The sequence below is a fragment of the Dunckerocampus dactyliophorus genome, chromosome 3 (assembly GCF_027744805.1).
Source record: "Dunckerocampus dactyliophorus isolate RoL2022-P2 chromosome 3, RoL_Ddac_1.1, whole genome shotgun sequence".
NCBI classification, from domain to species: domain Eukaryota; kingdom Metazoa; phylum Chordata; class Actinopteri; order Syngnathiformes; family Syngnathidae; genus Dunckerocampus; species Dunckerocampus dactyliophorus.
Genome location: NC_072821.1, coordinates 18,146,635 through 18,172,995, shown reverse-complemented (window position 1 = coordinate 18,172,995; position 26,361 = coordinate 18,146,635). Strand labels below are relative to the sequence as shown.

General features: G+C 41.1%; 1 protein-coding gene across 13 annotated transcripts in view; it reads right to left on the bottom strand.

The window, feature by feature from the left end:
* The window catches only part of LOC129178071 (protocadherin-9), a 237,926-nt gene that overhangs the window by 204,521 nt on the left and 7,044 nt on the right, over positions 1-26,361 (bottom strand). For 2 of the 13 annotated variants that reach the window (XM_054769823.1, XM_054769824.1), the window contains one exon: positions 6,794-23,033. The exons of the other annotated variants lie outside the window; for them this stretch is intronic. In XM_054769823.1, the coding sequence (XP_054625798.1) occupies positions 23,001-23,033 (33 nt within the window). In that variant the 3' untranslated portion in view covers positions 6,794-23,000. Of the gene's footprint in view, positions 1-6,793; positions 23,034-26,361 lie in introns of those variants that run through there. 13 annotated transcript variants of the gene reach the window in all.

The following is a 26,361-nucleotide window of genomic DNA, read 5'->3' as shown; positions in this document are numbered from 1 at the left end:
ATTCATGAAACGTGTTCTTAACTCACAGTTCTTAGATCTAAGAACAAATTCTACGAACACTCAGGAGGACTCTTATGCGCAATCGCCCTTATGATGGATTTTGCAACCTGATCCCAAAAAATGTAGTGCAAATAAAATATCCCAACAATTATTTATCATCAAAACAACTAAAATATACTCCATCGATAAATATATATTCAAATCTCAATTCATCCAAAAAAAAAAAGGCTGGCTGGACGTGCGCTGCGCAGAGAGAGAATGTAAAGGGACCATTAGATTTATTTGCTGAAAGCCACAAATATTTGATGTCCTGCTTCAGGCTTCAGGCTTCCCTCTCTGTTCTTGCAGGTGTGCAGGATCATCAGAATAACATCGCAATGAAACGTGGTGTGCCTATTGCGCACGTAGCACCCCCAGATAACGACATGCGCCCCCAGCCACGTCTTAAGCCAGAGCACGGGGCTGCTGTAGCAATTAGGCAGCGTCTAATCAAATGTAACCACAGAAAAAATACATTGTCACACACAAACTATGTATTTTGACTTTATTTTTCCATCATGATTGTGAAAATATTTTGTAGAATTTCCGAAATGGTTTGGTTTTTGATTGATGGCCCACCTGCCGTTTCCTCCAGATCCCTCCGGTGCAGTCCAATCTTTTTTTTTTAAAGTCTATTTTAAGTCAAAACTTATTTTTAAACTCTGCGGTGGTACGTTTCTCCGTGGAAACGGCATTTATGTTTCCTGCAATGGTGCTCCATGCCGACTCTTTTTGGATGGCCTGATGACCGGTGGATACACGTGAAAATAAGGTGGTCTTGTGTTCGCTCACTCCTTGTAAAAGCACCTCTATTCCAGGAGAATTGAAGTTTTTCTTTCGTTTGTTGTCCAGCTGCTCCTCAGTCTTGCCCTTGCGCGTTGCCATCTCCGCCTCCAGCTGCCTGTTGCGCACGGCACATTTTTTACCTTGTATGGGAAATAATAGGCGGTGACCTATGCAAATTAGGGCTCACATGCACGGGCATCGCAGTTGGCATTCATCAACCTAAGAACACCGGTGCGAACGATTATCCCTACTTAAGAACGTGTCGTGAATGCGGCGCAGTTTCCAACCCACGCCTTCTTAAGTACACTTCTTAAGAAGACTTTTAAGAAGATTTTCGTGAATGAGGCCCAATATTTCTATCATGATTTCATTCCAGCGCTTCAAATTTCGCTGCTTCACTCTCGTTTTTTTAAAAAATGTATTACTTCTGTTTTGTGGTTGAATACAGCCTATTAGTAAAGAAATATGCATTTTTAAGCAATTTTTACTTTTTTTTTAACCTAAATTAAGTATTTTCAAACATAAAAATAGCTAAACGGTCGGGGTGTCTCAAGACGCCCAGCTCAAAAGAACAACACGAGATTTTGACATGAATTTTAAGAAAAGTACAATGAAAAAGACAATTCTTTGTGTTTTTATTAGTTATTAGTATCAACATTTTAGCTTGTTGTAGCTATATAATGCTCTTTTTACTAAATTGTTCCACTTTTGCTGGGTTTTTGCTTATTTTATTTCTGCAATGAGCCACGTTCCACAGATGGCAACTTATTGTCTGTTAATGATCCTGCTAGAACAGGGGTTACCAACCCGTCGATCGCAAGCCACTGGTGGATCTTTGGGACTTTGCCGGTCGATCACAAAAATATTAGAAAATAAATGTATTATTACATCAGTGCCCTTCCCCTTCCGGACAGTGACCAACAGGCATGCATTTTGACCACTGAACACGTCTCACCGCCCTCCAGACACGCATCCCGCCAGTTCCAGCCAGGGGCCCAGTCCCCAAAACCCAGCTCGCCAGGTACCAGCGCATGCACACCTTGACTTGCCGCAGAAACATGCAGAGATTAAGCAAGGGAGAGAGAGTGAGTGCCTGCTTGTTGCCAGAAAAGTCGAACTGCAGAGAGATTGAAAGGTGAGTGATCAGACATGCTGGTATTGACTGGCTTAGCATGTGACAAGCTGTCGTCAACTGACGCCAAATTTTTACAGACTATGTTTTAATTCTCATGGTAACAGGGACAAGGTTCCCCTTGTCAGCTCAATACGGGACACATAATTTGCAAGGGACGGTTGGCAACCCTACCCACAGTTCAAATATGACAATAGACCACAACAAAAAAAGAAACCGCAAACCTCAAATGCGTATTTTCAATAATTGTAATAAGGATATTGAAGAATATTACAAATGTTGTACAAATGTGATTGAAAACCACAAAACAGTGCTGCTTGATAAGACAATTTGTCAGTACACAAAAGGTCCAGGAAAAAGGCTTATAAGAGTTTGTCTTTTTTAATCATTGCAAACACTTTGCTAAGTAGTGCCTTACTAAAAGCCTCTTCCGGCTGAGGCACAGCAAAGAAAGCAATACTGTGAATGTAAGACATCTTGAAAGGTTTTATTGTTCAAGTCTTAATCGCATGGGCGGTCTTACAGTACACCGAGACATGAAAGCCTTGTGTTAAAAAAATGCAGATGAGTGAATCACCAAGGGGCTGCAGACAACACAAAAGGTGGCAAAAAATACACTCGGTGACATATGGACATGAAGTAGCACCACCGAGATGACTGAATACAAACAAACACATTGCGCCTGAATGACAATGAGGCAGAAAATTGGTTAGAGCGGCAACAAAAAAACAGCAGCGGCAATATTGCACAAGGGCTATTTCAATATGCAGGTAGGCTATGAAGTAGCTCCGGTGCACACAGGCATTGGCACAGTGCTGCTGCCTCACAAACATAGCCTCCATTCTGTGGCTCATGCATTGCCTGTCGCTCCCTTCCACTTTGCCCCTGTGTTGCAATCACTCATGAACCCACAGAGATAAAGTAGAAGAAAGGATGGATGGAATGACAGAGTAGGCTTTAGAGGTTAAGGGATAATTTCCGAGCATCTTTCACCGCCGCCTCTGACCATCTGCCTCTTTGGCAACAGCCTTTTTTTTTTCCCCTGAATATAAACTCTAAATTGGCAGCCGGCTAAGCAGCCAGTCAGAGAGACGGGGTTTCGGCAAGTTAAATCAAATGGTTACTGTATATATGATCTTCGAAACTTGGGGTAAGTGAAAACCCTAAAAATGGTGAGATGATGTGAAATTGGCGTGCTGTTATGTTTGCCTTGAGATGAAATTGTCAGGCGGATGGTGACTGATGGAAACTGAGACGCAAATTAGAGAACAAAATGGGAGATGCCCAGGAAAAAGAGGTGTGAAAGATAAAAGAATGGGGAGTGCAGGAGAGGAGCAGAGCTGTGGTGACGAAATGCAAAAGAAATTGCTGGTGTGAAAATATGAAATTAATAAAGGGACAAATAAAAGGAGTAGCAAGTAACCAGAGAAAAGACGAAAACGTGAGCTGCAAAATAGGCAATGTAGCATATTTTTAGTCAGTAATGGCTGGAAAAAAACATCTACAAAAGACTTTGTCTCCAAGGTAGCCTGTGGTGTTGTCTTTGCAATGAAGATGAGACAGAAAATGAATACTGCCAAGTACAAGAGAAATAGAAGAAGACGGAAAAAAACAGAAACAAATGTCAGGCTACTATTAAGTCAGAGTCTTAAGCCAACCCTCTTATTGTGCATAATACAAGACAAGCACTCCCCAGAAAACTAATAACTGGCATAGAAGGTCCTCACTAGCGCATTTTAATTAGAATCTTCAGTGCAGAGTTTTCTTATGCTCAACAGCGAGGTAAGGCTAAGACGTGATGACACTCTGTGTTTAGTCTTATTAGCAATCTCTGGTAACAAAAGGCGGATTTACAAGTGGACCACCACCCAAGGACTGGGCACTGTTCCCACATTCTCATGGCCGCACCACATTCATCTTGGCATTCTAAAATGCCACCCTCACTCTGTGTCACAAATGTAACCTCACACACAAGATAATCACGGAAAATGTCATATTTGTCAGTGGACCAACTTTAACAGCCCCAACACAAAGGGCGAAAATCCTCAATGTCACATCATGTTGAAATCTAACACATATAACACATATTTGCGTGAATGTGAGTCGGCTTGTTGTTCCTGGCTGCAGCTACTTAGGGAGGAGAACTGAGAGCCAGTTACAGCGGTCCCGGTGTGTGGCCTCCCTTGGCACACAAACACAAATTAGCTGAGGGACGACTGCTGTGGCAGAAAGCTTCTCTGCAGACAAAACCTCTTAATATTCTTTCCAAGTCCATTAAGGCCTCAAGAGATTGGCTGAAATTGATTGCTTGTGCTTGATATTACTGGGTCCTTTAAAGGGCTCAATCCACATCAAAAATTAGACCTGACATTTGGAAAAGCTTTAGGTAGACTTGGAAAAGTAAATACAAACCCGCTTTTTATCATCTGTACGACTGGGAATGATGACAGGAGCTTGTATCTCATTGGCAAAGCATGTTGCTATTTATTTTTTACCTTTAGGCTTCATTGACAATTGGATTGGCTTTCCAAGTGGGGTTCTTTCAATGTTCTTTATGTGGTTATGTAGTCTAGCAAGATAGCTTATCATTCAATTATTCAATTAAGGCACTGACCTCTGCACACCCTCAACACACACGTGCACACACTTGATGAAGAAAGGAGTCCTTCTTGTGAGACCCTGATGCAGCAAACAGGTGCAGAATACTCAGCTCAGACACTAATGACCCTTTATATTTATTTTCCTTTCAATGTAGAGGATGTGTTATTAAGTATGTAAACGATATATAGACCGACAGATGTGGAGATTGGCAATTTCTTCAGTGAGCAATAATGTTTCCTCTTATTGGAAATGCAAAAATGTGATATGTATAGGTAGATGGGTTTTCCAGAAAATAAAATGCCACTGGAAATGTCAGCAGTCTACAACTTAATTATCTGCTTGTGTAAGACTAATAATTAGTTTCAGACTCAGTGGTGGCTTATAGACATACAGGGCAGTGTATGCGTTAGCGTAGGGCCATGTTAAAATAGTAAATGAGGTCAGTCTAGGGTCAGACAGATAGACAGGAGCACAGCTAATATGAAGCTGACACCCATAGAGGAAGCAAATTAGTAAATCGTGTTTGATAATAAGAGCTAGCCAAGTTAGGCCTGTGGAAAAGCTACATGAATAATATAATATGCTGTATGTATAAGTGTGTGCTCATGCACAAAACCAAAAGTGACAAACTGACCCTTTGCTCACACAGCAAAAAGACTGCATTCTTAACTCATTTTGGAGCCACACTGAGCAGTCAGCACGCCAAATGCAACCATGCCATTCATCTTCGCCACTGCTTTTGTCGTCAAATTATGAAAAAAAAAGGCATGAATAACAAAAGCACAATCAATTATTCTCAAAGATTAATAGACACAATCCCATTTTATTCATGGGTGAAGCGGGGTGGATCGGGGTGCCTCCTGCCTATTCCGCGGCACCTGTTCCCGGGCAGGGTCGGGGCTGTGGCTGTGGACGTGTCCGCTGGCTGACGCGGCCAGGTGGCTCGCCCGAGGTGGCCTGACTTGTGGGGCATTTTTGTGGGGGTGTTGCTCCGGTGCGTGGGTGGTGCGCCGTTGGTTCTAAGGGCGGGGTGTGGTCTGGCGCCAGTGGCTCGTGGGGTCTCGCCTTCTCGGCTCTGGTGCTTGGCCACCCTGCGACTTGGCGGCGCAGCACTCCAGGGATTTGCTTCCCCGCGGGTATCGGCTGGCCCGGCGTGGTGGGTTGTCTTGTTGCTTGTCCATTTGTCCGCCCACTTGCTCATTTGCTGGCCTTCCTCCTCGCCTGCTCCTTTGTCTGCCTTGCTGGTATCGCCCTTCCCTTGGGAAGTGGATGGGGTGGGATGGTGGGGTGCCTGGGGTTGGTCCCTCGTGGTTTGCATTCTACGTGGCTCGGGATCTGGGTCTGTTCCTTGGGGGTGTGTGGTGGCGTGGGTTACTGGCGCTCCAGGCCATGGGCGGGCTCCTTTCCAGTTGCGAGGGCGTCTCTGGGCCTGCTGATATGAGGCCCCTGGTGCCCGTCTGCCCTTGTGGGTTGTGGTTTCTCACTGGTCTCGGGGGTTGACTGTCCGCCGGCCTGCCGGTGCACTGTTTCTGGTCAAGGTTGCCTCTCTGCGGCCCCTTGCCAGGGGGGCCTTTGTGGGCTGGCTCTTGAGGGACCGGTCTTATTTCTGCCTGCCTCCATGGGGCCGGTGCCTCTCTGGTCATGGCGGCTCGGCCTGGCTGTGTGGGGCGAGGCTTACTGGATGGTGGGAGGCGGCCCCTCTCCTTCATGCATTCTCAGTGACAATTACACGTTCAAACATGTGCACACATAAACATTTATATACAAGACATGCACACATACAGTGAGATACCTGTACATGCGCACATGTACATACGTACTTCCCCATATAACGCACTGATCTAACCAGGGTGTTATTATGTTGTTCGTTTTATTACAGTAATGGTGATGTCAGCAATATGATTGTAGTTATTACAAATGTGTGCATTACAGTTATTGTCATTCTGTTCACTATTATGGTAAATATTTTCATTACTACTATTACTACTATTACGTGTGACTGTTTCAATGCAGTATTATCACTGTGGTTGTAGATATTATTTTGTCCTCTCCATCATGGTCTTTATAGCCATCACAGACATTTGCTGATGTATTCCTGTTTGTGTCTGTTGTTTTGTTATTGTTGCTGTTGTTCTTATCTCTCTCTGTGTTGTCCCCCACTTGTCCCCGCACTACCCCCTCTGTTTTCTTTTCTCTTTTTCTCTATCCCCTCCTGCTCCGGTCCGGCCGCTCCAAAGTTGCATAACAACAAAACATTAAATTAGGTCAAATAAATTCTGTATAACAGGGGAAGAGTATTTCATACTTTTCCCTGTCAGAGCAAATCTGTTGAGCATGTAAGGGCATTTAGATCAACAATACTATCTGCCCTAATGGCTAGACAGGACAAAAAAAAACAAAAACAGAAATACAGTCATCCCTTCCCACACCACGCTTCGAATTTCGTGGCTTCGCTTTATCACAGTTATCAAACGTATATTAATTAATAAATTTTGCTGTTTCGTGGTTTAATGCAGCCTAATATTAGTCAAAAATATCCATATTTAAGTAAACTGTATGCACTTTTGGCCAAAATGAAGCATTTCCAAGCATAAAAATGGCTAAATGAACTAAAATACAAATGTAAGCCATTAGGAAGATACATTTGTGAATGTAGTAGTCCACATTGGTCATTAGTTTACAGTAAGTGTTCGGTGAGTCAAGCACCAGACAAGGCTATTGTTGTGGCCGTAACCCACAACAAGCTAAAACTGAACTGAACTGTCCGCCACACATCCATAAGACATTTACTGTGACACACACAAGCACAAGTTTTATTTGTGTCTTAAAAGGCTTATTTTCCCTGATTACATCTACTATATTGGATAAAACAAAGGTAAAGGTTACAATGGGGGTGTTATTTCATGTCTAGGGGGCTCTAATAATGTTAAAAACCGCATTAAGAAGATTGTAAACATGTTTTCTATGCCATAACTACAAAAATATTCAGTTTATAAATGAGGAATCCTACTTTGCAGAAATTCACTTAATACGGTAGCGTCTGGAACCAATTAACCACGGTAAACAAGGGATTCTTTTTGTTTTTAAATGATCTTGCTCCTTCATATTTATCCAACTTATTGTCTGTTTATGTTCCTGCTTGAACAATAAGGTCCAGCTATTAGTTGCTTTTAACCGCTCCGAGATCTAAACTTAAATCTTGGGGCGATGGGGCTTTTTCTGTTGCAGGTTGAAAACTTTGGAATTGCCTGCCCCTTAACATTAGATCTGCACAAACACTGCAGCATTTTAAATCCTTAAGAAGCCTTACCTTTATGAACTGGCTTTGAACACAGGTTAGCCTGGCATTGTCTATACTGTTTTATTAGTGTTATTATTATTTGTTTTCATTGTTTTTACTGTGGTTTTTAATTGTACTGTTTTTATCATTGGGTATGTTTGTGTAGTTTTGTGTTTTATCGGCTGCTGTACAGCACTTTGGACAGTTGAACTGTTGGAAATGTGCTATATAAATAAATTTGACCTTGACCTTGATTACTGTTTGGCAAACAAGATGACCGACTAATAAGAGTCCGCAAACCTCATGACCATCTCTAACCAATATAGAGTTTCCTTGTCCTTGGACCCACATGGCCCAAAACAGTGTGCTCCCAATCACAGAGTCAACACAAGTTCAAAGAACATGATCCTCTGAGATGTTAATCAGTCCTGCCGCCCACTATGCTGAGCTAAATCCCCTCTGTCCTGCTCTGGTTATAGATATCAACCCAGAGGCTGTGCTGTAATAAGAGGACACACACATGCATATGGACACATACACACTTCCTTTTGTGAAGATATGGACCAGAACAAGGGACCAACTGATCGTTATGGAGGAACAGCTTAGGAGTGGCGTTGAATAAGTGTTGCGAGTGTAAAGTTCCATCATCACTGCCCCTACACGAGAACGCACAAACACACACATGTGCATGCACACTATTCATGAGGGATTCCATGTGATGTATAGCCCGGGGCAACCATAGTCCAGAGTCTGTGGTGCTGAAGGAACCTCATTGTTCCCTGGATGGAAGCTGTGCCGGTTTCTGGGACACTGAAACGCCAGAGCAAGCATTTAGCGGGGTCACATCACATGACAGATGGAGCCACCCCTTTTTAAAGATTATTTAGGAGGGAGGAAATCGGGACAAACATAGGTGAGGAGCAATATCTGGTCACAATTAATCACTAAACTATACACTTACAGGGCACAATATTAGGTACACTTGCACAATCCAATGAAATCCAGAAGAGCTGCATCAAAAATTCAGCTTGTATAAACTAACCCAGATAGATACCTAGTTCTTCACAGTCTTGTATGGAATTAGGTTATGTAATTTGTGTTTAATCTTGCTCACTAACCAATCAATAAGCAAATGTAACAGATGCCAGCAGGGATGGCTGTGTGAGGAAGACCTCACTCCCTGACGCCTACAGAGATGGACGACAAGGCGAGAGTTACAGTATGTCTTTTTGCTTGTCGGCTACGCCGCTCAATGTAAATGTCTGGGCTGTGGTTCAGGCACCGGGCGTGCGCAGGGGCGGACCACATGGGTTACTTTGGTGCCGTGACCTGGATGAGAGTAAGGGATGAGTGTAACGGATGCCAGCAGGGTTGGCTGTGCGAGTAAAAGCTCACTCCCTGATGCCTTAAAGAACTGTGCTAGATGATGAGCTGACAGCTCTGGCTTTTAGCTCGTCAGCTAGTGCTGCTAAGCCTGGGCATGCGCAAGGGCAAAAAACACACAACCCTAACCCTGTTCAATACAACTACAGTAATTGTGGCTATATGTTAGGGATGCACAATATTTTTTTCCATTCCGATACCAATACTGATAACTTTCTGCTTCTCAAGACTGATACAGATACGATAACCTTATTGAACTATCATTACCTCCGCCAAGCGCAGCGTAAAGTGCAAGTGCAGCGCGGAGGTTTTGTTTTTGCCGGCATTTATCTGTCTGTTTGTGTTTAAAATAACTTGAAAAGTTCTGACTGGATTAGGATGAAATGTTCAGGAATTTTTGGAAATGGGACATGGAAGAACTGATAAAATTTTGGGGGTGACCCAAAATTCAAAATTCCCCTAAAACTAATTACCTGCTACTACTGCCACATTTCTCAACCGATTCAAGCCATTCCAACATCAAACTGTTCAACACGTTCAGGACATCCAGGCTATTTATACTGAAAAAAAGTCACTTTTCCCAAAAGTCACACTTTTCCGTGAAAGTGCTATGTACTTCCACATTTCTCAACTGATTCACCTCATTCCAACATCAAGTCATTCAACCAAGTCAAGACATTCGTGCTATTAGCCACAGCACAAAAATCCCCACATTTTTCTCCCAGAATGCAATGCCTTTGATCTAAAGCATTTGAGCTACAGTTTCTCAACCGATTCAGACCGTTCCAACATCAAAGCATTCAACTAATTAAGGACATTCATGCCATTTTCCACATACCAAAAATTACCATTGACATTCCCATTTTTCGGAATGCAAAATGCCTTTGATCTAAAGAGTTCTAATTACTTCCACATTTCTCAACCAATTCAAACTGTTCCTAAGTCAAAATTCTCAACTAATTTTGGACATTTTGCCTTCCCAGTACATTGTGCTATCATGCTACCTGTTAGAATGCTCATGTTAGCATGTTAGCATTGCTAACATGTTAATGTTAGCATACTAGCATTTTTATCTATTTTCACGGGTAGTCACTTATACAAAGACTTAGCACGCTCAGGCTAGGTGTTAGCATGCTAATATTAGCACGTTAGCATTGCTAGCATGCTGACATTAGCATAGTAGCACTTTTAGCCATTTTCATAGCTGGACACTTATATAAACACTTACCACTATTATGGTAGGTGTTAGCATGCTAACATTAGCATATTATTCGCAATTTAATTGATTATCGGTTCGATAATTATCGTGCACCCCTAGTATATTTTATGATTATAATTGTCAATTGAAATTATCATATGTTTATGATTGTGGTAGCAGTAGTGTAGAACTGCAAAGGCCAAAATATTACAAATAAAATGTTTTGATACAGCTCTACTATTACATTTTATTAGGCATGATACAGTCATGGCCAAAAGTTTTGAGAATGACAAGTATTTTCACAAAGTTTGCTTCTTCTGTGTTTTCAGATATTTTTATCAGATGTTACTATGATATACCAAAGTATAATTACAAGCATTTCATGATTTGAAAACATTTATTGGCAGTTAGGTTAAGTTTATGATGGCAGCCCATTCTTGCATAATCAATGCTTGGAATGTGTCAGAATTGGCAGGTTTTTGGTTGTCCACTCGCCGCAAGTCTTCAAAGGGAAAGTCTGAGGATTTTCCTGGCCATGGACCCAAAACGTTGATGTTTTGTTTCCCGAGTCGGTTACTTGTCACTTTTGCCTTATGGCGATTTGCTCCATCATGCTGGAAAAATAATTGGTTGTCACCAAACTGTTTTTTGGATGGTTGGGAGAACCATGCTTTATTCATGGATGTGTTCTTAGGCAAAAATGTGAGTGAGCCCACTCCCTTGGCTGAGAAGCAACCCCACAGAAGAATGATTTCAGGATGCTTTACTGTTGGCATGACACAGGGCTGATGGTAGGGCTCACCTTTTGTTCTGCGAACAAGCTTTTTTCTGGATGTCGCAAACAATGAAAGGGGATTCATCAAAAAATGACTTTAACCCAGTCTTCAGGAGCTCAATCCCTGTCTGTCCCTGACCTTTTTTCTTGGAAAGAAGTGGCTTTTTTGTTGCCCTTCTTGACAACAGGCCATCTTCCCAAAGTCTTCGCCCCACTGTGCAAGCAGATGCACCTGCCTGCTACCATTCCTGAGCAAGCGCTGCACTGGTGGTGCCTTGATCCCACAGCTGAGTCAACATTCAGAGACAGTCCTGACGCTTGCTGGACTTTCTTGGGCGCCCTGAAGCCTTCTTCGCAACAACTGAACCTCTCTCCTTGAAGTTCTTGATGATGCGATAAATGGTTGACTGAAGTCCAATCCTACTAGCAGCAATATCCCTGCCTATGAAGCCAATTTTGTGCTAAGCAATGATGACTACATCATTTTCGTTGCAGGTAACAATGGTTAACAGAGGAAAAACAACAACTTCAAGCACAACCCTGCTTTTAAGGCTTCTTGTCTGTTATTCTAACTCAATTAGCATGATAGAGTCATCTTCAGCCTTTGTCCTTGTCAACACTCTCACCTATGTTAACCAGAGAATCAATAACATGATGTCAGCTGGTCCTTTGGTAGCAGGGCTGAAATGCAGTGGAAATGTTTTTTTGGGGAGTAAGTTTATTTTCATGACTAAAAGGGATTTTGCATTTCATTTCCATTCATCTTATCAGTCTTCTTAACATTCTGGCGTACCATATATGCAAATTACCATTGTAAACGCTGAGACAGCAGATTTGTGGAAATTCATATTTATGTCATTCTCAAAACTTTTGGCCATGACTGTAGGTGTACCCAATGAAGTGTCCAGTGAGTGAATAAATCAGTTACATTCTTGCCATGGTGTGAAGTGAGATAATGATGCTTCACATGCTTCTAAAAGACCTTTTTGACGACAAGCACCACATTCGTTTCAGAAAGAAATCGCTATTTTTTTGCATGACAAACAGTTGTTTGCCTCCTGCCAGCTTTTCTATTGTCACAACAGACAACTGATGTGCACACTTAAATAAAAAAGAAGTTTCTTGAAAAAGCTGTTGTGTCAGGAAATAGAAAATAAATCTGGGTGCATATATCCATTATCAGCATGCGTTATCGTCAGAAGGGAGTCTGCGCAGAGCTCTATGTGTGGCGTAAGATAGTGGAAACCAATTTTCGCCTCCTCCCTGCCTGTCCCCAAAACACCACTCCATTCAGCCCTCACTAACTCCGCACAACCACAGCTACATCATTTCATCTAAATAAGGCAGCCAAATGTTTTACACCTCTGCATATTACTGAGGTGCGATAAGGTGCTGGCTCACCATTCCGTGCAATGTGTTTTTTTTTTTTTTAACTCCATGGTCCTAACAACAAAGCCGAGCAAGACAGTAAGCTTCTGTGTCTGCGTGGCCTGCAGAGATAGAAAGTGCAAAAATAAGAAGGTGAGGGTATTTTAAAACCCTGCCATTCCGTATACCCCTGACGATAAAACAACAGACAAGCTATATTTTATGTTTGTGTTAAATATTCCCATGTGCGGCACCTCGATGACAGCTTATTCGTGGGTAGATTTATCACAAGCCTTATCTGCTCGCCTCGCCAGACAAAGGCATCGGTGCACTATGTCTAAGCCTGAGGCGCAAGACAAAGCACACTATCAATACAAATCTGTGGTCTATACATTGAACTGGAGTGGGTTGACACACATCCCTCAAGCAGCTATACATCACAACTTCTTATCTAATTAGCTCCCTGAAGAGCATTAAATGTCTACTAAATTACACATACATCTCTCTATATGCGCTCTCCTCTGTGGATTATTTAGTGCAGGGAGTAGTAGCGGTCTTGATGAAGAGCCTCTATTCATGATGTTGTAAAAATGTAAGGATATTTATGATATATACTGTATGTCTATACGTATGGATATATAATTTGACTTTGACCGAATTAGTCAACTTTTTTTTATCCACCGTGGGAAATACTGAATCACTGAATCAAATACTGAAATCCCTGAATTATGTGAATAACTGAATTCAAACAGAGGGAGCAAACTTCTAATCAGACAATTAAAGCTTTTGTTGACAGCAAAACTGTCTAAGCAACTGTAAATTCTGAATCAACATCGTGGTTCACCCCATAATTGATTTTTAGGTTGTTTTTTTGTGTTCATAAAATAATTCAAAGATTCCATATTTGCATATAAAATTAATCATGGTGGATTTTCCATTTTGTTTGTTGTACATTTTGCTTGAATGTAAATCCATGAAAATCCCTATAAAATGAGATTCGGTGTTATTGTTAGTAATGTGCTTCCTTTTCTAATGTTACACCCCAAAATTGCTGCATCTAAATAGCATTTAACTGCTGTGAAGACTCATATGTACTTGTAGCTACCTATCTACCCATATACTGGAGTTTGCCCTCTCTTTTCCACAGAGAAGGTAATAATATTACACAGACAACATGAATAAAAACTGTTGTGTGCTTTTGACTCATCCTGAGTACAGTCACTGAGAAGAAATGATCTTTACTGGGGGGAAAAAATGCCCACAGGAAACAGCCCAGTCAAATCCAGTAGTGGGGTTTAAGTGCTTTGCTGAATGGCGCTGCAATGGTGGTTTTATCTCCCAAGTCTAATTTGTCGTGCCTGTTCAAAAAACAACCCCACAAACCTCCGGTCGAACGTTCACCTATGTAACCTTTAGGCCGTTGTCATTCTTTCTAAGAGCATACGGGATGCATGCACGCATATGTCAGTGTCTTGAAAACAGAAATGAAAAGGGAAGAAAACCACCTCAGGCTCCCTGTGGTGTGACCACTGCACCTTCTTTCAGTGAGGATCTCATACATAATGTGCATTACGGTAGACGGGCTTTCTGCAACATCGTAACACTGCAATCCAGAAGAACCCTGTGATATAACCATGGCGATGAGACTGTAGTTTATCTTCTGGTCCTCGCCATTTGGGGATACATACTGAAAGATACTCACCTTTCTTCTTTATTTCCACCCAAAGGAAAAACGATGAGTGACCAGATACTGAATGAGAAAGATTACACAAGAAGGAAATGTCCGTGGGACAAGGCCATGCTGTCACTCGAGAAATGTGACCGCAAGAGGGAAAAAGGCAAAACTCTTGGGCCTACTTCAAGCTTCTGACGGATCCAGATTCTAATTCAGTGCAATAGCGTCAGGAAGATGACTAATTTAGTGGAGCTCCCAGCCAATGCTCTGTGTTCAAAAGGCATCTGTCAGTTCTTGCAAAGATATGAGAACGCATAGCATATGTAAGCATATTTACTGAAGTCGGTATGCTTTGTGGAGAGCAGACTCAGCTATTCAGCCTCCTTTGCCCAAATCACATGAAAGACGCTTGTGTTCTTGTGGTCATGGCAATTGTGCCAAGGCCTTTTATCAATAAACAACATTACTTATCCAGCTAGTTTCTTAATTCTAAGATACAGTAATCCCTTGTTTATCGTGGTGAATTGGCTCCAGACCCGGCCGTGATAAGTGAATTTCCACAAAGCAGAATTCCTCTTTATAAATAAAATATTTTCATAGTTAGAGAAAACCTGTTTACGGCCTTCTTAATGCGTTTTTTTTTAGCATTATTAGAGCTCTCTAAATAACACCCCTATCGTCACCTTTACACTCGTACTACCCAATATAGGAGATATAATAACACAAAATAAACCATTTAAGACACAATTAAGACTTGTGCTCATGTGTGTTGCTATAAATGTGCCCGCATGGCGGTCAGTGGTTTAGAATTGACTTTTAGCTTGGCATCTTTTTACGACTGCAACAGTAGCCCATGTTTTAGTTTTAGGAATTATTGTGCCTGTTGTGGGATAATTCAAACTTGCAATTAAAGCCTGTTGTTCCAGTGATCAAGCCAAGTCAGTGATTGTGTGTCTCACCGAGCATTACAGTAACATTACTGACACCTAGGGACCAGTTTATTACATTACATATCATTCACAGCGTCTTTGAATGGGTCTTCTGAATGGGTTATATTTGTATTTGAAATCATTTGGCAATTTTTATGCTTGAAAATGCTTAATTTAGACAAAAGATACATACTAAATAGTAATAATAGGCTGTAATCAACCTCTAAACAGCATGATTTATTAATGAGTATATTTTTTGAAAAACCATGATAGGGTGAAGCCGTGAAATTCGAAGCACGAAGTAGCAAGCGATAACTGATAACTGATAACTGATTTTCATTTTGCTTGAGTGAGTGCTTCCCCTATCATATTATTTTGTATTTTATTGCATCATTTTGCCCTCTGAAAACTTTTATTTAAAGCCAGAATTGAATTTCAGAAATAAAGTGTCAGTTTTACGGTGCATGCTCCCCTAATGGGATCTTGCACTCTAATCTCAATCTCAGTTCCAACCACTATTGACTTGAGCCAAATATCTGCAATGTGAAAACATTCACCAAGTGCCTCACACACATTCTAAAACGACTTTCTCCAAACTGACCCTTAAGACTAAGCAGTGTCACGCTGGAGTGTCACACAGGGAAAGTGAAGAAAAACTTGCGCAGCCAGGTTTTATTCGGAACTAACGAACCACTAACATCAGAGGTCTACACTGCGTCTCAGCAGCATTCAGTAATGTTTAGACATTTATACCTGCATTCTTGTGCAGACATATTATGCAACTCCAACTCTACATCAGAACTAGGTATATTAGTATTTCACTAAAAACATTATTTTCCCAAATAATGGAAGTAAATCACATGTTTGAGTCCTCAGTCAGTCGTCTTTATTGACCTGATGGCAGAGCAGTGCACAGCGACAAAGGTGCTGCTTCGAGGAGGCTAAAAACAGCATCACTCTGCTTTCTGCCAAAGTAAGGTGAGAAAAAGCATGTGGCATAATTTCTTTGTGGATAATTGTGTAAGCACTCACTAAGCTCTTTCCTGTACACTTAATGTGATGATGCCCATGTCTTTTAACGCACAATGTAAACACAGCACTTTTAAGACTGCTGTAAAGACCGATAGTGTTTGTCTGTCCAAAAAAAAAGCTACACGTTTGTGCACCATAGACTATTTTGAAAGGTACTTGGGCTTCCTCTATTAACCTCATATAATCCTCAGTTTTCGCACAATGTGTGCCGCACAATAGCATATTGTCAAGCAACAAAGGATGTATTGCTGGGGAATATATTGAATGGGGAGGGTTGCATGTATTTTTCCTATTTGTTGTCATCAAAATGTGTGTTTTAATGGGAATATAAATAGCAGGGATTTTGGAAAAAAACCCAAAAAACTGTCTATACAGTATGTGCATGCGTTAAACGTTGAGAGCACGCATCTGCTGTACTTGAGGGTTGAGCATTCACACTGCTATTGTGCAGACGTGTTTTTCAATGCATTCAAATGAAATAATACAGTAATGACAGTCAGAGTACTTACGAAAGAGCCAATGAGATCATCTAATGGCAAACCCTTTAACGGCATATCCACAGTATCTGGAGAACGCTACAATTTGCTCCAATCAGGGTTTTATCTGCCGATTCCGATACCAATCATCCATGAGTGAAATCGGCCGATACCAATACCGATCACATGGATTAACTGTGAATTTTTCGATTCATTTATGGTGACTGCTATTGGCCAGGGGTGCTGCATAAGGGGGTAAAGTTAAGACAATTCCAATGCCCCCTGACTGCCCGACTAAAAAAATTGGGAATTATTAAAAAATAAAAAGAGGGAGGGCGCCCAACATGATTTGTTTTTCATGCGCATGCACATGTTTTGCCCGCAATTCCTGGCTGCACCCCTGCTACTGGCTATATGATCTGAAAAAAGAAACCATAAACTCACCTTAATTTAGACAAAAACATATTTTGCTTACTTTTTCAGCATCTGTCACTTGTGAAACTTGATGAGACAACTTCTTTAAGAAGACTTTTAATGTGAGAGTACAATGTCTGGTGGAGCTCTAGCAGGGCTTCCAGGCAGCTCGTAGGTGGGCTCCAAGTAAGACAGCAGTCGGTGGACTCGGTGTGCTGAGGAAACTGGTAATCAAGCCCTATTAATTCAATTATTTTTCGGGTTATTTGTTTTGCCTTCTGACTGTCAAGCACATACGGGTTGGCTGCATGAGCTGCCGTTTGATTGATGCTGCACCGTGAGCCTCGAAAACTCACCATACTCGTTAACGTGCTACCCCCACGAGATGTTTTTCATTTTATTTCACTCTTACAAACGGCAGGTAAGTTCCACACGGCAGACTTGTTTGTTCGGGCTTCGGCATGCCTGCGGAGTATGAAAGAAAGTGGGTGGGGGACGCTTCTCCAAGACTTTAGAGCAAGACACTACACTGCACAAGGATCACGACAGGCTGTAGGCTGCAATAGTACTAATCAGAGGTGATCAGCCTTGAAAGGCAATTATTGACGTATGCCGATCCACGGAAATCGGCCGATATTGATCGGTGGCCAATTGATCGCAGCAGTATTAACCACCGTTTTAATCCGAAATTGACATCTTTCATCTCAGGAGTGTTCACATTGTTTTTTGAGAATTGCAACATTCCAAAAAAGCAAACTTGCCTTTTCACCATGTTGGCCTTTTTCATAGCCAGGGAAAAGTTCCCAAAATTGAGAAACCTGTGCATTTGATTTTGGAGACACATATTCTTATCAGAACGTTCACTGACGCAATTCTTGTAGTCTCCCTTGCACTTTTCTGGGAAGGAAGGTTAGGGAAGGCAATATGATTATACTTTAGGTTAAAAGTCAGGTTTCAAATTCCATTTTGAAAGTGCACATGGATTTCTGAAAGTGACCGCATGCACGAGGCCAAAGTATAAAGCCTATATTTATTTATTTATCCTTTTTTTCCTTCCTCCTCTTCCTGCTCACTCTAATACAGACTAAGCTCTGCTTCTGGATTTCAAACAGAGTGAACAGATTAAGCTGAGTTAGGCCTACTTTCCATAGATATGATGGTGTGGCATTTTCCCCTTTCTACACACACACACACACACACACACCTCCTGCAAGACAAAGTGACACATACTGTTCAAATAGAAGATGATTGTATGGTAATATGGACACAGGACGCAATGACTACAATGTGGAGCACAACTGTACCAAGCAACTTTATATGAGCCCAGGTTATTACAGTAGACTTCAGGGGACACTTACATACACTGCAACAGAGCAGGTGGCTGACAATGTTGACTTATGGCCAACTATTAGTAGAAATTGCGTAAGGAGTAAGCACGTCTATATGTAGGTCTTTAACGATTTGTGTCAAGGTATGTATGATAGCCGAGAGATGTTGATTCACTGTTGACTTCACTCTGCAGTGTGTGCTCCATATGTGGCAACTGCAGAGAAATAGAGAAATTCATGATGTCTGAAGAAAACCTTCACATTCACGAATGAAATAGTAAATAGCAAGACAAATTATGGCACAAACTAAAAATGGCTGTTTAAAATATACATCTTTTCCATAATGTTGTGAGGCAAGCGACGCTGCTCTTTATTGACATTTGTTAACCCTGTGATGGACAGCAGTTGTAAGTTGATACCATGTATATGTAATATAAGACTAGTTAGCTAAAAATCTGCACACTGGCTTTTTAGTAGGAATGCTTCAATTCGATACTCAGTATTGGTCCAGTACTGGCCAAATTTACTGGATCTGCTATCAGAAAAAAAAATACTAAAAATATATATATATAGGCTCAAGTGGATCCTCACATATGACATTCGAGACCATGAATATAACATTATATTTTGTGTGGGAAAATTTAAACTCCATAATTAGGCTGTTATTTGCGAGAACACCCATTCTATTTACACTAGCATAATTTACAAATATGTACCGTAGTAATGATTGTCGTAATAATGTCAGCATAGTACATAGCTGCATTGAAAGGCAGCACGCTGCGGCAAGTTTAAGTTGCACTGGACATAGTCAGAGGCAAACTCGAACTTGCTGGAGGTGGTCTGTATTTGCAATTATTCTACTTAGTATTTACAGTCTTACTCACGCAACACAGACCAGCAGGAGGTTTTCAACACAAATGCCTGCCTCACTCGTGTAACACATTTGGAACACGCAATGATACTGTACCACACTGACTATGCTGGTATTAAAATAGACGCTTCCATGCTAATGTACATGCAAAACACAAAAAAGCATGCCGTTATAAATGCTAGTATTGTTTTGCAGTTTATTTTTTGTTGCACCATGAGTGAGGTAGGCGTTTGGGTTGATGATCTCCTATTGGTTTTTGGTATGTGTGAGAAATGTCAAATGTCAAGCTCACACAAATAGTTTTTCTATACAGTAAAGCCTACCCATAGCTCAAGCTTGATTAGTGTCCAAAATAGACACTTTAATGGGGGCCTCAGTTGCTTTTTCACCATTTGTGGGTGGTCTCGGAAGATAACCCCTGTAAAAAGTGCGGCTCTACTGTATAACCCGTATGATCTTATTGAAAAGCACACTAGCTAGTTAACACAGCAGCTCGAGGATGAGTCAATTATTCCAGCACTACTGTCATCACATCAAGTGGCTAAGCTATTATTTTTATGTTAAGCTATAATTACTCATAATTATTTATGTTGCGGTCCACATACCGACTTGTTTTTTGTCATGTCATGTTTATGCCATCGAGATAAAGGTCACATGGAGTGTAAAGTACCTCATTGTACACAGGAATTATAATTCCAATTTCATTTGTTTTAAGACTCAGATGTGTAAAGTTTCACTTTATTCAATTTGATTTAAAATCTCTGAAAGGTGCTCCTCGGTCTGGTGTCAAAAATGCTATTCTAAGGTATGTTTGTTTACAGTTTAAATAAAGAAAAGCAGCAGCAGAATTAATTTAGAATTTAATAATGTTGTGGGCAATTTAATCGGAATTTCTTCCGTCAGAATATCTGTTGCACTGTTTCAACATGTTTTTAATGTCTTTATTAAGCAAAGTACATGCATACAAGTCTATTACTATAGAGAAGGCTGGTATTGGTATTGAATTGGTTTGGTATCAGCTTTGCAGTATCAGAATCAAGCATGAAAAAGTGGTATCGGGCCACCCTACCTTTCAGTTAGAAAAAGTGTTTGGTAGTGACAATGAGCGTATGAGCTTCATAATGTGAATTTTGCTGCAAAGAATGAAAGAAAGTACAGCCAATGAGTATTTTGCATCCTTACGTGATAAAAGTATGAGTTTTGTAATATGACAACAAAAAAAAAGATGAATACCGTTCATTCTGGTAACATGTATACGAATGCTGCTCTGGTGCCTGGTTCCGACGACTGATGTTTACAAATGAGGACTTGAACAGCATCACTAACCTCAGAGAAAGTTAACAGAATGTGCATATACATGTTTTATACTCCGTGCATGTAGTCTCGTAATAACACACTTCTGATTTGTATTGTAAGTTATGCAGGTTTTCATAGAAATAATGGCTTTATGCGGGGAATTGAACTGAAATCATCATATAGCAGCAACAACCTCTTTCTTCTTTGGTTTCATCATCTTTACAAAACAAAACGCAGTGGTGGTGATTTCCCCCATCCTGAAGTAAAACATCAGTTTCTGTCGGACTTCTGTGCTGTGACCTTTACATGGACTCTAGGGTTGCCAACCGTTCCTTGAAAAGCAGAATCGTCCCTTATTTAGAAACAAAAGTGCACGTCCACTATTGAGTTGAAAAGGGTCACATTTTCTCCCGTATTTCCGTGAGAAACGTATTCTCAGCCCTTTCCCGCTCTGTCACCAATGAAAGAATAAAAGACCAGAATTGACCAGCTATTCTGTTGATTCCTGGTTGTGTAACGGGACACACTCTTGCCTTTTGTGGCAGCGTGCGTGAGTTCATTCCCCGTCCTGGGTAAAATAAGGCAGGGCCTCCTGTGTAAACATGAGTGACGGATTGTTCGTCTTTTTCTTTCTCATCTGTTTTTCCGTTAAAGTCCCATGTGATTGAACATACAGTATTGGATGTGAAGAAGGGGAAGGGGGGGGGGTGATACACACCGCACAGTTGTGAGCACACAAACAGGAGGGAGGGAGACAAGAGTGAGAGAAGGTTGCTGCACAATTAGCGACTACGCTTTGGAAATGAGCAGCAGGAAACAAAAGCTGAGGCACTTTGAGTTTCGGAATGCCAATCTCCGCTGAAGACTAGCAAAAACTGTTCGCTGGGTGCTGCTTTGTCTCTTTGTTTTGCACATTTTAATTGATATTTTGCTGTGTCATGTCTTGTTGATGTTGTAGTTTGGGTTAGGAGGTGCATCCATCCTTCCATCCATCCATCCATTTTCAAGGGTTAGGAGGTTATTATAAAAATGTTAATAAACATTTTCAGTAAAGATGCCCTGCGATTGAGGGTGTACCCCGAAGTCAGCTGGGATAGGCTCCAGCATACCCCCGCGACCCCAGTAGGATAAGCGGCATCGAAAAAGGATGGGTTTTGAATAAGAATCACAAAGCTTTTATTAGCCCTAGAAATCGTAGTTCGACTAATCACACTGTCTTACTTTTTGCATAAAATTTGACAAAAAAAATCTCCCGAGTGTCCTGCGTGTCATGTTTGTGAACCTGCATGCTCTTTACTTCATGGATCTGTTCGAACCCAATAATCTTGCTTTTCCTTGGCAGCTGATGATTGGAGCAAGTTGACAATTAATTCCGCAGCTGCCTGACAAGTCCCAGTTTACACAATCTGTCTTATCACATCACAAAAAGGGAACAAACTGACAGATAAGAAACAAGAAAATGAGCTCTTGGAAACATTTATTATGAAATTATGAAGGTAGAATAGCAGTGTTCAAATAAAGCTTTCAAGAACATGAGTTGCATTGTACTAAATAATTGGCATTTTTTCAGATGACCCAGCAATAAAAGAAAAGCAGTGCAAATAAAACCAAAAATAAAGTCCATTACTTTTTAACACAGCACATTAGGCAAAATTACCAGGAGTTCAGTTATACATGAAACATCTCATATATACAATAAAGATTTACATTGATGAGGGTTACAGAGTCTGAGTGATGAGGCCGTGTGGCACAGCAGTCAATGGCAGTCACATTTCATGTCAAACACCCACCCACACCGTCCCCCTTCGCCGCTAGCTTGGGGCTTGTTTGTCTGGCAAAGCCATTATCACAACTATTAGCCTAGACACTGGCACAAGCTAGTGGCCGTGCAGCGGCCCGTGTGTCACATGAAACAACAACTGAATGACAAGGACACATCTCCCTCTGGGTTTGTCATGTCAGGACATACAGTACCGCTGCGTCCATCTTTTAGAACCCCGACCCACCCGCCATCTACAGATAGGAGAGTGGGCACTGAACACAAAGCACTCCCAACTGTCATAAATGATCAGAACACAAAAATGTGAGCACGCCATCCATGGTTAAACATTGCATGTAACAACATTGACCCCGATAAAAGATGGGTGAAAGGTGTGAGATGGGGGGGGGGGGGGGGGGGGGTGAGGGTTGGGGAGTGGGAGTGGGAAGGTAAGTGGTGGTGGAGGGGGGTAGGGGGCAGGTTTGGGGTGAAAAGGAGAGATGCATTCTCGAGGTGAGGGCATTCGCACAATGATGTAGCATTACAACTTAGTTCTTTATAGATCATTTTTGTAGACAAGCAAGAAGTCAAGAAACATTTTCTTCCACCCTCTACTCTTATTTTACCAATTAGGGAATAGAAATGAGCTGTAGATACCTTAAGTGCTGCAGAATGTCTTTTTCTCGTCATGCTGTGTTAGGAGAAATCATAACATGAGTACGTCAGCTTGAATGACTGCAGGAGACAAATGAGCAATGTTTTGAGTGGATTAGTGACGACACGAAGATGACTGAAGTCATGACACTCTCACAAAAGCCACAGTAACTTTGTTTTTGGTGTTGCTTTTTTGTGCATGCAGAACATGAATATCCTATAGCGAATCCCGGAGTGATTGATCATCAGTCAATTTGCTGTGAGAATTTGCAGAGATAGACGATGCTTACTTTTAAGATGAATGGCTTGTCAGCCAAAAGTGGCAGACAAACAAACACATGACAGAGAAGAATCACTTTTGCACACATGCACACAGCCTTTGATATATGACAACATTTGCCATTATCAAAACGGAATTTTATGTATGATCTCAAACTTAAGGATGGGGGGTGGAAAAATACACTCACAGGAATACAAATGTGAACAAACGTTAAATGTAATTCCTGGTAATTTGCCATCGTCTGTGTTTTGGGCAGTCTACTGGAGAGCGTTCATGATAAATAAATAAGCTGTAAAATTAATATAGAAATAATAATAATAATAATAAAAAATAGAAGCACCTCCTTTGGTTCAACATAGTAAAAGAAAACCAAATAACTCACAGTCCAGCAGGTTTATCGACTGATTTATTTTGTTGTTTTGTGCAGACAAGACTGGATCCCCTCGAGCTTCTAATCTACTGTGATTCTGCTAACATCCAATACCTTACTATAGGCCACAGGGCCTTTCATTTACCCATGTACATATATTGGACTATTTCTTTTCTCTGAACCAGAACTCCATTTACAGCATGCAATACAAAATAGCACCATGTATTTCTATTGTTTGTTGGTGTTGTGTTTGTGTTTTTGTTTGGCAGTAGTGGTTTTACATCGTCACCTTTTTCTTTGAATGTATATTATGTGTTTTAAAAGGACTCCATGCAACTCGCTCTAAATGGCATTTTTTGAAACCCCAAAAAATATAAGACCACCACCACCCGCCAGCATATGTTACCAATAGTTGCTTAAAAGAACAGATTGTACAAAAATGACAATATTTTTCACAACTGTGAAGTCAACTGCATAAAAATTGTTGTAAATATTTGTTCGGCCTGAATGAAATAAATGGGAGTCACTCACGGCTGTTGGTATTCAATGTCCGTGGCGCATACACACACACACACACACACACACACACACACACACACATACACCAAAATCTGTCTCAGAGAGAGACAATCAGGTTGAAGACTATACAGCCAATGATAGCCAACATTAGTAGCTAACTAGTGAGTGTGCGTGTGTTACGTTGGCGTACTAAAAAGCAGGAAGAGGCGGGATGTAACGCTAGCAGTGCGTTTGAATGCTGGCACTCTCGAGGCAGCTGGAGGAACTTTCTGCATACCCTTAAGTCCCTTTAATTCTAAAACTGCATTTGGTAGCATTGAAGCAATGACCCATTGAAGATAGAACATTATTTGCTCAGTTATATGCTTAATGAGTGTGTTCGTGTCAAACTCCTGATTTATATACGTACGTACGTAGCTTGCACATTTGACAAAAGAAAATGCATGCACTACAGTACATAACCCATGCATTAGCTGTCATACACTACAGGACCTTGTATCAGAAGTACTATTTGCATAAAAAGTAACAACAGTGGAAAAACAAGGAGCTGCTGAATGATGGCAATCAACAATAATCACTGGTTTCTCTCCCACTTCGTCAGTCGCACTGCCAACATCTTTGTCGGCACACCCAAGAAGACACTGCAACACACTTTCCCCTCAGGTGCAACATTGCCATAGTTCATTAATCTTTTCAAACTTCCCCGCTTCCATCAACCCTCATACGTACCACTAATCCCTTTTATTAATGTGGCAAACGAACCTGCACAAAAAGGATGACTCCCCAGGGTTCCATCATTAACACGGTGTGTACTAACTCTTGTTTGCGTAGCATGTCCATTCATGAAACACAGACCGGTCAAGGCTACGAAAAAAATCAAAAATCAGTTCAAGGGACTGTTTGCAACTTGCTACAAATTACAGTTTTTTGAAACCAAAAACTGGAAGAACACCATGGCTGTGCACGCACATACACAAAAGCAGTCTCAGAGAAGTGACTGACAATTTGCAGTCAAGCTGTTGTTATTACAGGCTTTATATTCAATGATAGCTAATGTTAGTAGCTATCGTTAGCTGACAACTATAATAACTAATGCATGTGTGTTACATGGTACATAGCTGGGGGCGAGATACAGTATCATGCTTGCAGCACGTTCCAAAGTTAGCGCCCTCTAAGCAGCTGATAACAGTTGCAAACAGTCCTTCTAAACTTAAATGAATATAGAATTTAAACATTTGGATTATATCGGACATTTCGCTCATTTTCTGTGAAATTATAGTGCATCACAGGTCCTTTTTGTGTACGTCCAGATAATTACACGTGAATTAGAGGGCAGCTGCATCACTTGGATGATTTTGGATGATAAACAATTGGATATTCTCCATCAGCATTATCACAGGCTAAGCTACTATATCATGTTCCTGTTGCTGAGGTATGATTTGCACATCAGAGCAAAGTGCGGAGTAACTGAACTAGTGGTCCACGCACACTTTAAGTAGTTGCATCTTTTCTGCCATGTAAAAAAAGTCACCCAGAGCAATTAAATCTTTACACACGATATGTTGGAGCAACATGGTTGCATCACTGTGAGTCTATATATGGCCATTAATTGTGCACCCACATACAGTGTTTGGCCATATTACCATTACAAAGTGTGCGGAAAAAAATGAGACCCATCTCGCAGTCACAGGCCCATCACATAATAGACAGCCTTATTTTCACATTCATCATGGAAATGAGCTAATGGTTAACAATGGACAATGTTTTTAAAATGCGAAAATGCTCACACGCTCATAGCTCTCATTACATTTGTTTTTGGTAAATAGAAATGAAGAGGGGCAAAGTAAAACACAATTTCTAATTGATTTATCATGGCGCCTAATCCACCGTCTGACGGACTACTTATATGCCCGGTACGCTCAGCAAAATCATATTAATGTGTTCTCAACACGAGCCCTGAGATCTGATGTACCGTGTGTGGTTAATGTACAGCCACTGGGCACTTGTTATGCTAGTGAACCATATCTGTGTCTTCCCTTTAGATGGGATTAGATTTCATGTTCTTGTCACTGTACCGTACAGGTACCTCTCTGTGAAATGCACAATAATAAAAGAGACTGATGCTGAAACAGCAGCAATATTATGCTTGGTTTCTTAGAAGCTTGTGTTGCCTGGTGAAAGTAGGACAGCGTTTTA